The 12,854-nt window shown below is 35.0% G+C and overlaps 1 protein-coding gene across 1 annotated transcript in view; it reads right to left on the minus strand.

Annotated features, from left to right (window-relative positions):
- Positions 1–12,854, minus strand: part of ALDH1A1 (aldehyde dehydrogenase 1 family, member A1) — a 53,814-nt gene that overhangs the window by 18,024 nt on the left and 22,936 nt on the right. Inside the window, exons 4-6 of the mRNA XM_010281802.1 lie at positions 8,656–8,760; positions 4,344–4,484; positions 1,040–1,169 (exon numbers count right to left, since the gene is read on the minus strand). Of these exons, the coding sequence (XP_010280104.1) occupies positions 1,040–1,169; positions 4,344–4,484; positions 8,656–8,760 (376 nt within the window). The remainder of the gene's footprint in view (positions 1–1,039; positions 1,170–4,343; positions 4,485–8,655; positions 8,761–12,854) is intronic.

A 12,854-nucleotide genomic window follows, 5' to 3' on the forward strand; every position in this document is an offset into this window, starting at 1 on the left:
ATAAATTAGTCATTCAGACAAAACATTTGTGAGAAACAGTTAAATCAGAAAGAAGATAAAGTTGGATACCAAACTTAGCTGGAATGATGTTTTCAAAATCTTAACTATGCAAAAAACCAACCATAAAGTACATCTGGATTCAATATCTACTTTCTTCATAGCTCCAAGGTTTGATTCTGCCAATCTGACTGACTTTTTGCAGTGATAACCCTGATTCTCAATATGGTATGCTCAGCACACCAATGAGCATTCCTTATTTCTTTTTTCTTTTATCACCTTTTTTTTTTTTTTTTTGGAAAGTGCTCTTTTAAAAGCTACTTGCAATCCTAGGTACATATCAGACATTTTTTAATATTAAATCTTAGCTTAAATCAAATCTATTAAGTATAAAATTCTCTTTGATTCAAACATGTGTTCCATTAAGACTAGTATAGAGATCTATGTGATGCAAAAAAGTTGGAAGTATTTATCACTCTAGTTTTCCTTAATTCCTTCTTTATTACTATTCTTTTCTTTGTCTTTCTGAGAGAAGGCAGCTAGAAACAATGTTTTCATGGAGCTGCTTATTGGGAAAGGGAATTAAATGAAATTTCAGCAAAATAAAGGAATGTTTCCTCATTCCTATCTCTTCATATTCTTCCTAATACATTAGCCAATTACTTCAACTAATATTACTGTTTGTTCTAGTCTTAGATTTAATAAGAAAATTCCTAGTTTTCATTACTGTAGCATCACATAAACTATATATTGCTATGCAAAAGTAACCTACCACACTTAGATGTACATACAGGCTAAAATCTTTTGGTCAATAAACAGTAATTATTAGTAGTGTATAGAACAAGGAATAAATGTGAATAAATGCACTAAATGTTTAAAACAAGTGCTATGATGATAAATCTTAAATAACATATATTAAGAACTATCCAAAATATTTTCAATTTGAGATATTTTTTGTGTTGTAGAACGTTTAGAAAAAGGCAGGTTTTTACAGGTCACATTGGCTTCAGTTCTGTACTTTGGTTATCTCAAAACTACTCACCCATCGGAACAGTACGCCCATGGATTTTATCAGCCCAGCCTGCACAATAGCGTAATGTTTTGATACAGGCACCTAAATCCATTAAATAAGCTGTGGAAAAGAGTTTCCCACCATCAATGGCTTCCATTGTCTGCAAACAACAGCAATTACAAAGTTAATATCAAATATTGATAATGGTTCTCATGTTTGTACTTTGTCATTTAGATTTTGGTTGTTCAGTTCAGAAGTTTTCAGCTTTAGTACAAACATTTAGATTAATTCCACTCTGAAGGATACTTAGCATTTGAAAAACCCAAGCAATGTACAAACGAGAAATTTTCTTAATTATTTATTCACACTGAGCTATGTTGGTAACAATGATCATGGCACATTTGTAAAGGTGAGATGTTCTGAAAAAACAATAACATTTCTCCCATCTGAATCAGTCACGATGTTCTCATTTATATTAAATATTCTACAAGTGTAGATGAAAAAATCAGATTGGAGTCTGCGCAAATAACTGATGCAAATAAAATGAGTGGATTCCCTCAGCCTATTCACCCTGACACCCAAGGTAGGCAGTAGTTTCCTGGAAATAATGGTCACATTAACTTAGGATCCTGTGCTTTTTAATTGGTAATGAACTTCTTTCTCGGTGCTTAATAAATATGTGATTAGCACCTTATGTGAGCAAGAAGACTCAAAGCATGGAATAACATATCCTAAATATACCTTGGGTGTTTGATGTGCAAAAGAAAGATCTGAGTCATCGAGAGCTCTTAACTGAGAAAAATTCACTTTGGAAATAAATGTTTATACAGAAGCGACTCTCTTTTATTGACTAACTACACTAATTGGTCTTATTTGAAGCCAGGTCTGACTCTCCATACCATGGATCTCCATGCCTGGCAGATATAAGCCTTGAGAATAATAATCAGCAACTATTCATTCAACATCTATAACTTTTCAATTGACCAATTCTGTTCTACCCACAGTGCTTTAATGATCCCACAGAGACAGCAACAGTAAATAGGGTTGGTTTCCAGCCAAATCTAGGGAGTGTGGTTTGGATTAATGACATTTTAATACCCCTAATTGTTGGGACATCTAGTTAAAGACTATGTGCAGTTTTTAAATAGTGTTAACTTCTTGACACTGCTTGAGTCTTTTACTCAAGTTTTCTATCACAGAGACAATGAGGATCTGCAGCTTTGTGAACAACCCTGTTAGGATGCTTACTAGTAAAACCCCAAAATACAGTTTCAAGATCTAATCAGATCTTAGAAATATTATTTTCTTTTCTAAGTTTGTTAATTTTTATGTCCAGGTTTCTTCAGCATTTCAGGCTGAGTCTATAGACTGATCCTGCAAGTACAATGTTCCTCCAACAACTCCTCTGTGAAGTCTGCAGTTTTAGTTAATTGGACACATTGCAGATATCACACTTGGGAAGAGAACAGAAACAACAGAGAAGCCAGCAATGCTTGATGGCTTTCAGCAGCAAGGAACTGATTAAAGGAGACATGCCCTTGTCATTCCAGGCAATATATCCAGGACTGTGTTCTGTTTGGACATGGGAGAAAATTGTTCTCTGGCCTCAATGAGTTGGGGGTCTGTTTTGACCTCTAGTGTTTTACAAGGCTAGTTCTACAGTTAGGATAAGCTCCAAGTGGAGAAAATCTCTTTTCATTTTGACAAAGTCTGGAAAGTACTTCATTTAAACACACCTTATCTAAAAGCCAATAGTAGTCAATAATGTTAGTAAGGTGTAGGAAATAAGAGCAAAGTCAGCAAAATAGAAACTTGGGAGGGGCCCCAGAGAAAAACAATACTTTCATATTATGAAAATGGCAAGTGGGAACAAAAACTAACTTAATGCTTCAGCTTTCCTGTGGAAAAAAGATTATTTCTCCATCCTCTTTGCATGTGTAATGCCTTAGGCTGTACAATAAAGAAGCAAATGCCAGCTTATAGAGTATTTAACTGACAAGGGGGCATACTTTTCCTATTAAAAATGTAACTCTCCTAAAATTTTGTCTCTTTCAACTTCAATAAGCCTAGCATTTCTAAGGGCCCAAGTTCTAGCCACCCGAGTTTGGGTGATAGATAAACTCTCCTGATAACTAAGTGATTATCAGTCCTTGTCAAGGTGACAAGATTCTTTTAGAGAAATAACTTAGTTGAACACAAGTGTAAATTTGACAGCTGCAAACTTTGGAGTTCAAGGAAATAACGTCAGTTCCTTTGAATTTCATTTTTCTTTTAAAAACCTCTCTGGGACACATGCGAGTGTCTTGCTATACTGCAGCCGTAAGGACAATAGAATGGGCAATAGATTCTTTGTAGTTTTTACATATTTTGAAGGTTTAAATTTTATGAGCTTATCAATGGTATGGTTTGTGGCTAATGGGTAAATACTTCAAACTGTGACTAGGTCAGTCTGAGTGATGATCCTGAATGTTGGGTACTCCTGCTCTCTTAAACTTTTGACACTATTGGCAGAAAACGAGTGTTTGTCTTCAGTATAGGGCAAACAATTATTCTGCCTAAATGTTAATTCCAGAAGGTGCTTGAAAGAGCAAAGAAATCGTCTTAATGGTAGAATCATATGCGGGGTTTAAAGCAAGAGGCAGGGGTACTACACTTTATCAAATTAGTGGTGCATTTCTATTTTAAATGTTCTTTCTTGCCTTAGTGCACAATTGGTACGTAGTGGTGCTATAGCTTATGTGTCTGCTGTTAAGAATGGTAAAGTGGCCAATACACAGTAGTTGGTAAAGACAGGACATCATTCCCCACCCCTCGTGTTCTTCCTACTATAAGTAATTCATTGCTGTTTTCGGTTCTGGTTATGGTTTTTCACTCATTGCCAGTTGCAAATTGGAGTTAATGAAGGACCAGTGATGACAAAATATATAGCCATGAAATTCAAAGTTTCTCTTAGTTCTGACTTGTATCATCTGTAAGCATGGAGCCAGGCTTTGAGTTTAGGCCTTGATTCAGGCTTTGGTTTAGGTAAGTGTTAAGCATGTGGTCTAGGTTATTGTGTCCTTAAGAATCAACAACTGAAATTGCATCAACTGTAGATGGCTTAAGTATCACCTCAGAGTTAATCAAATACTCAAGTACTTTGTGGATGTAGGGTGTTACTAGACCAGAGTGCAAGCCAGTTTAATGAGGTCCATTGGCAATACAGACAAAAAAACAAGTATTGGGACAGCCTGACTTTCCAAGGATTTAGCATGTTAACGCTTGCTTATATAACTTTAAAAATAAGGACATAAGCTTTTTTTCCCCAGTCTTTTTGTTCACTTATCATACTCACAGCTAAAATCAGCTGATCTCTTTCAACTAAGTCAGCTAGTTTATTCAAGAGCCTCCCTCGCTCTGAAGCATCCATTGTACGCCAGGGTGACCCAAGCTCAAAAGCTTTTCTAGCTGCTTTCACAGCCTTGTCTACATCTGCCTGTGGGGAAAACAGAGAAATAATCAATAATTGATGCTGTCATCAGTTTTGTTGGTTGTTAAACATGCAAGGTGTTTTGCAAGATAAAAAAGAGACACCAACCTGAACCTAATCAAAATTAGTACAGTAATTTTAGATACATGGGTTATTTTCTTTCAAACACTTCCGCTATCATTTCAGCAATGTGAAGTCGTATGAGAAACAGATGGGTCCTCAAAGCTTCTAAAATAAAAACATATTAAGGAACTCTATTTTTAAAGTTTAGATTTTCAAACCTTCTGCCTTCCAGTATATGTAATTGGGGATACACCCACCAATTACACTGTTGATGAATTTTAATCTTTTAAATGTATAAAGAGATGCCCAAATCTGTAAGTTAAAATATTTAAGTACTCAACACTATCTAAAAGTATCTGGTGGTGTGATGAAGACCGGGTTACAAAAATCTGTTCCTTAGAATATTTCATAAAATGAACACAAATTTATCGCTGAGGAAGACAAACCAATGTTTTGGGTTTTTTTTTAAAGTTTTTAGGAGCATTTGTATTTAAAATAATTTTAACAGATGACAACTGACCATTTTTAAAATGCTAAACCTAAATAATCTGAAGTCTAAACATTGTTTTTGCATTAAGCAAGCTAATCTGTCAGTCCAGTAATGTTTTTTATAGCATAATTTATTATTGACCATTTGGCTTTCACTATAGCAAGAAAATTTGCAACGAGTTACACGAAAATCTTTTCTGTGCAAGGGTGTTCTAGGATATAAAAAACTCAATTAAAATCTCTTGAGAAAAGGCTTTTAGTATTCAGAATTCATCTATATTTCACAATTTTTGTAAAAGTTTTCCAAGGAAAACAATGAGAAAAAAAGGAGGTTTATTCTGGTTTTTTGTTAGAAATTAAAAACAAATTTCAAGGAAAAAAGGAAGAATCTATACATGGCACATTTCCCTGAGAAATTTGCATGCATTGTTTAAAGGATTTCTTTCAAATATTTTTTTTGTACTGCTAGTTGCTCACATAGTCTCTGGGGAAATCACTACCAAGGTTAACTATGTCAGCAAAGTTGACAAAGTCAACACCAAAGTCAATTGTTCTAAGTGTGAACCAGATCTTGAATCTTCAACTGATGTTGGTATCAAACAACCAATTTTTAAAAGCCAGGAGTGGGGTGCTTGGAAAGCCCAGCACAGACCTGCTAGAGAAGAGGTCCACTGAACTTTCCAAAGCTCTTTTCCAGGAAGTTTGTGAAAAAGATAGGAAGGATCTCTACAAATAGCACAGTCATCACTGTAGGGTAAAACTGACCAGTCACCTACACCAGGTAGCTGAAATCTACCAGATTAAAAAGAATTACTTTTCTTCAGAATCTGTCAGAATATCGTCAAATACCTCATCACTTCTCTGTGACCCAGAAAACAACATTCAATGAATATTTAATTAATTCTATTTTTTTCTCATCTCTTTCTATCATAAATATTCTATAGATTTACATTAGTCTCTACTGGAAAATAAAAAGGGGAAACAATAAATCATATTTATGTGAATGATAAAAATGAAAACTAAATACAATGCCATGTGTTCTTTCTACTACAAATGCAGAAATAATTAAAACCAAGAAAAATAATATAAAGCTAATATATGAATGACAAGTAAGAAAAAAAAAGGTATTCTTCAGCTGTATGAAATTTAATTTAGGTACCTAAATCTGCACCATGCGTATAAAGACTGATTAGCTCCTTTGAGAGCTAGTTTAGACTTTTTGCAGAAGCACATTTACTTTACATCCCACTGACCATTTGTTGAGCTGTTTTATTATCAGTAGGGGCCTTTAGGATTAGCGCACGCAACTTGAAAGACCCATCAAACTGAAGGGAAAACACTTCCCACCCACATATGTGTCTGTGCTTTGTAATCTCCACTTGTTTTTTTTTACAACACAACTGCAAGGCAGTGTACAGCCCTTTGTCAACCCTATTGTACACACAAATTAAATTCCTAAAATCTCTTGGCTCATTATCTAAAGACTAGGCTCTACAATATTAGGTTCACAATGACTGTGTAATTTACTAGATTTGTACATTTCACTTAGCAATTTAGTTAATAGCAGTTGTCATTACACATTAGTTTGCAAAATTATTGGAGAGAAAGCAAACCTGTGTGTTGAACAGCATTATCTCTTTACTTAACGAGTTGTAAGATTACTTGTAAGGAACGAAAGCTGGAAAAATTCTGAATGGTAAGTGAAGAGTTGCAGGTCATGAGTAATTTAATTTGAGGATAATCAAATATCAGGCCAACCTGATTTGCAATGTAATTTGACTTACAAACACTGAATAAAGAAGAGGTAGAAGAAGTAGCGTTTTACATCAAAAGCATGCATGGTTCTAGTGGGATACAATTCAGAAGTTAACAGCATGATTATGAAGTTCTTCGGCTGAGGACAAAAAGAGCCTGAAATAATCTCAGTGACTCTGAGCACTATACACAGGTAAATGGGAGTAAAGAAAAGCAAGAAAAAGGCGTTTGAAGAACTCATGATTAGATACATGAAATTATCAAAAGCTGGATTCATACAGACTTTCTCAGCCTTCTTTGTCTAACAAAAAGTTTACAATGTGTCTTCTCTATGACGTTCTTAATAATGTGTGGTCACTTTTGTTCATGCGCTAGACAGAAAGCATTTGAACCAAAGTTTATCAGGAGATTCATAATGAAATTACAGAACAGAGTAACTAAGATTCAGTGAGAACAAGATGTTGAAACTGGGTTCCCATGTATTTCTCAAAAGAGCATTTAATTTCAGAGTGAATTTTTGTACAGTAAATTAAAATAGTCTTCAAGAGATTGTGCTTCTTATATTGGCAGTATATTTTTGGTGAACTTATAACACAGATAAATGTTATGTATGTTTTATAGTAGTTATGGTTAAAAAGGTGTTTAATGGACATTTTGCTGCTAAGTTTAAAACACACTTGTTATACAAATCATTCTAGATATGTATATTTCTTGACTAAAATTAACATCAGATGTGATTTTGTGAGAAATATGAGAAAATTCTCTCATTTTTGGACTTGAAGGAGAAAGTGTAGAAAATGAAATAAATATTTGCAAAAAGCGAAACAGTAATTATAAAACCAATTTTATTTTCAGTCATAGTCATCACTTTTTGTATACCTGTGAATTGGAAGTAGAACATTCTTTTCTCATAATTACTTTCTCAGAGTTTATAAAAAAAATTCTTTGGTCATCAGTTTTAAAACTGTTTAAGCAACATTGTCTGTTCTATTTAAAAAACTAACACTCTTATTTGATAACACATATTTAAACTATAAGGTAGCACTAGGCAAATCCTTTTCAGCAGAAAAATACATAATATAACAAAAAATACAGAGTTGTTTATTTGAGGGCTTAGGTGTTCATTATATCTTTGATTACATCTATAATTTTCCACTAAGAAACCTCATAGATATAAAAAACAAAATTTTTTTGCAGGTGTCAACAATCTTTATAGTCCTCTGCTTAAATTCAACAATTCAACATGCTGTAAGGAAACCAGTTTGGGTATAATTAGTGTCTATTTGACAGTTTGCCTTCAGCTTCAGAGTCTTTTTTAGGACTATGTTCCAACATATTTTTCATAAACCCAAATTTTTGAAGGGAGAGGTACTGAGAAAACACATTCATAGCTAAAAATGCTGATGATAATGATCATCTTTGCAGAGTCAGTGTGGGAAAATATCAGTATTTGTCCACTTCATGTTATCTATAACGAAAAGCCTTGTATAAATGGGTAATGAACAGATTACGTGACTGTGTAAGGAAGAGCAAGGAAAAAATAACAAAACCCCACAATTAAATTATTAGATGTCACTGATCAACGATAACAAAAAGAATAAATATTATTAACAGAACAAATTAACAAAAAATATTTCTCAGAACTTTCCTCATATGAGCAAGTTCCTAAGAGTAAAGCAGTTTTTCAGTGTCTGTTTACAAACATATTAAGGCTGAGTAAAAAAGGCTAAGAATTATGTTTGTAGAATAAGGTAGAGAGGATGAATTAGATACATCTCTGAGGTTATATTTTACATCAGCACAGATGGATGCTTGCCTTCCTGCTTTTAAGACACAGAATTGAATTTAAGAGCAAGAAAGAAAAGCCTACCTTGTCGCCTTCTTCAACCTCACAGATTTTCTCTTCGTTTGCAGGGTTAAAGACTTCAAATTTTTTACCACTGACTGAATCATGCCACTCATTGTTTATAAATATCTGCAGAGGAAGAAATAGTCCAAAAATAATAATAACAACATATATATAGCTGTTGTCTGTTATCTGCTTTAATGAAAAAATCTATTTTTCATAGCTGAGAGCTGCCTGATTGATAGGTACCTGAATTAAAAACGGAATAGCTGTTTCTACATTATTCTGAAGAATTGAGTAATCACATCCGTACATAGCCAGGAACAGCTTTTAAAAATTAACTTCTTTTAGAGAGGCAGTCTCTCTCTCTCTACCTGATATTTTCACTTTGTTTCTTATCATAAAAATACTGTCACAAAGGGGTCGTTCCTCTCTCAAACTGAAGTCTGTGATGTACAAGGATGTACCGATCCAAATGACCTACCTGGAACTTCCTGGGTTTCCTGTGCTCACCAGGTTGGTAACGATGGAGGGCCTTGCAAACCTATCTGGTTGTGGTCTTCAGCACATGCTGTGATTCCCGGTTTTGAAGGGTGAAGATACTTGCTTTGTATGACTTCAGTCTTTGATGAGATGATGCTTGGGTAACCGTTTTAGCTGTCATTGCTTTATAATCAGTATGGCTATCTTCTGTTTAAGGTGATCTGAACCATTTGATGTTATTCATTATTTACTCTGTAAATTTCTATCAATATGCTGATTACCTCCAATTTAAAGGTCACAGCTATCAAATATTTTGTCACCCTGACACTGGTGACACTTTCCTGCCTCCCATTCAGTCTTTAGGCATAAAATGCATAGTCCTGTTATTCTGTCTATTACTGCCAATGTCTGATTATTATTGTTTGAACTGCAAGGGGTGTTACAGCAAATCAGTGTTACTTGTGTCCATTTTGATAGTTTTTCATACTTCATTCCAACACTAAGGATCTCTCTTATGTCTCTACACTGATTTCCCTCAGCACCACCACTCTTGATTTTCCATCCTCCCAGATATCACCTAACTCCTTTTACTAATCTGATGCCTTCATGTGGAACATCCATATACTAGGAAAACCAGGCCAGCACGTATTGCTTATTTAACTGTTTTCTCCTGACTTTTACCTGACAAGGACTCATAAAAGACTACCATTAAACCTTATAAAATAAGTTAAAATTGTGTTTTCCTCAATCTTGCTAGAATAGCCTCTCTTTTTATTTAATCATTTTTATTTAATCTTTCTATTTCAAGCTTTTCCTAAAGTACCAAACATATAGCTGGCTATTAACAAGCACAAAAGAGCAACAGTTGTACAGCAGCTGGCCTACACCAAAGTTAATCATAACAGCTTACCCCGCAGCAATGAAATTGATACCTAAAGTTCATTTAATAAATGTTAGGAACTGTGTCCTTACTCAAAGATTGAACTTTTATACTATCTGGAACTGCATTGTGCTTGCACATATACTTTGTGTGGCCGGAACAAATACCATCAACTCTTGGTTGCAACATTGCTGGTGCACTTAGAACAAGACCCACACAAAGCAAGGTGGACATTGTTGTTTCCCATATTGAACTTTTATGATCCGTAACCTTCTGTGGTATAATAACCCCAGAAACTCAAACCTAGGTCTTTTTGTATGGAAATAAGTAATTGTCAAAGGTACTGTTACAGCTGAAGGAATAATTAAATGTTTCAGATCGTTATAAAGTGTAAATTACATCTGTGTCATACAAGAATACTTTCTCCAAAGACAGCACAACATTCCCACCATATCTGCTTTCTTTTATTATTAATTTTGTTGTCTGTTTGGTATGGCACTTTCCTTCTTTTTCAAGCTCTGGTGTCCTAATTTCAGTCATGCTATATATCCTTTAAAACTATGTCCAAAGAGGGTTTCAAGAGTGAGCAATCTTGCGTCTCTCAAGGTTTTTGGTTACTGAATATTAATAAGACTGTTGATGAAGTCTGTAGAAATTCCTCTGGTTTTCCATTAAAACAAACAAACAAACAGACAAATAAACCACTGAAATTGTTCCTGAAAAATCAATATTTTTTCAATTGTGTAGGGGAAATATGGCACCATACACACCATCCTAAAAAAGATGAATGTTGTCTTTTAAAAGATGAACTTTATACCATTATTAAAGTAACTGTAATATTTCTGAATTTTTCTCTTCTGTCATATTAAATATGATAGAAAATGAACTGATTCAGCAATTGTTAAGTGACAGAGAATAAAACAATCTACTAAAATATGCGTTACTTTGGTTGTAACTACTGAGATATTATATGACATTACACAGCTGTGGAGATTTAGAGGTTAAGCGGAGCGAAGTCTAAGGACCTCTGAGTGAAATTTGAGGTACTTATCTCTGTTCAAAAATGCAAAATAGAACCTGGGCCTTACCCATAGGTGCACAAGATCTGTGCTACCCTAGAGCCTGCCATCTCAGAGCCACTGCTGATGAGATTGTCAAAGTGAGTTAACTTTTTATTGATGACTCTGGTTAGCCTTGAAACAGAAAGGAAAACCTCAGTGGAAAGATCTGATATATGGCATGGCTGTTGAAAAGAGGAGGCTACATTGCTACCAAATGTTGTGTAGGTTATTCTTTAAAGTGGACCTGATACAGTCCAATGTTAACAGTACCTGTCATCCTCTGACTAACCACTTCTGCAATCTCTGGGTTAAGGTCAGTACTGAAATGGGGTCGCCACCCTAAGCCACCCTCCCAGTGCCTAAGCCCACCTTCCTGCTGCTGATGGACTGGTGACCTCCCTTCTCACTCTCTCCCAAGTGCCACTGCATTGCTGGCAGACATGTGAGATCTTGACCCTGCTTGTGATCGAGACTATGGCAGGCTCTGACTGACTGTACTAGGTATTTTGTGCTCAAACCATGCCTATCCTTAGGGTCATGGCATCTTGCCCCATCTTTAGTCCCCAGAACTTAGCAGTGAGAACAACAAGCTGAAAAGATGTGATTCCTGGTTTTTCTCCCTTAGGTTAAAGAACTCACTGTTGCTGCTCAGTGTAGAAGAACCTTTAAATGGAAAACCAGAAAATACTTTGGGGCAGGAACATCAAAGCAAATGATGGTTCACTCAGGGCAGGAGAAAGTCAAGACACCAGAGCTGCAAAATAAATGCATTTTGTCACACAGACCTGGGTTTTAAACCCTACCACCACAACCATGTTATGAAAACATGACAGCTTTCATGATCTCTTCCCGATCTTTTGCATAGTATTGAAATTGTTTACACTGACTGGGTGGTTGTTAATGATCGATGAATAGTTCGGTAATAACAAGATCAATAAAAATATTATCTCTAAACAGATATGGTAACAATTTGCTATTATTATATTCCTATATGTTTCAGCTTGTTTATACATGGGCACCATATATAAAGTGTCATTGCTGCTTCCAACCATCAGGGCTGACCAGCAAACTTCTGATTTTACAAAAGCTGTCAGGGAAATAAATATGTAAGTCCCTGGAAATTTCAAATATATGATGAAGTTGATTATAGGAATATCCACACAAAATTCTGACTGTTATGAAAAGGCAAAGACAGCAGTTAAATGGTTAATATGAAAAAAGCCATCTTTAGTAACTGGCTACGTTGCCAAGAAAAGAGACAAAGTAAAAGGTAAATATTAACATAACAGTGCTATGATGTTACAGTATACCAAATTCATATCTGTCTGCAAAAGAAATAATAGCAAAACAGACCATTTTTGGAAGTTTTTAAAGTATTTGTTTAAATACTACATTTATTGCACCAACAAATATCACCCATAATCTTAGTTTAGAATATCTTTCTTAGTAATGTTTCTAATACCATTCCTATTTAAAATATAACTTCATTATATTAGATATATAAACAGCATTGTATCAGGGCTGTATAAATCAAACTATCCAGATGTCTTCCGTAAGCTAGATAGCGGTCTTGCATATGCACTTATGAAAGACAGGAAAGAGAAGGAAAAAGTCAAAACTCTCCATGTAAGTGCTGTTACGTACATTGCAGGCAGCTGCACTGATAAATGTGCATGGAGCCATGCTCATTTAATGCTGTGGAGTATATGCTACAAACAAACGGGGTGTGGATCTCCCAATCCAGGCAACACTGAAGTACCAGCCAACAGCAGACTCTGGTAACTCCCCTGTCCTGCTGA

Source organism: Phaethon lepturus, unplaced genomic scaffold (genome assembly GCF_000687285.1).
Source record: "Phaethon lepturus isolate BGI_N335 unplaced genomic scaffold, ASM68728v1 scaffold3582, whole genome shotgun sequence".
Taxonomy (NCBI): Eukaryota; Metazoa; Chordata; class Aves; order Phaethontiformes; family Phaethontidae; genus Phaethon; species Phaethon lepturus.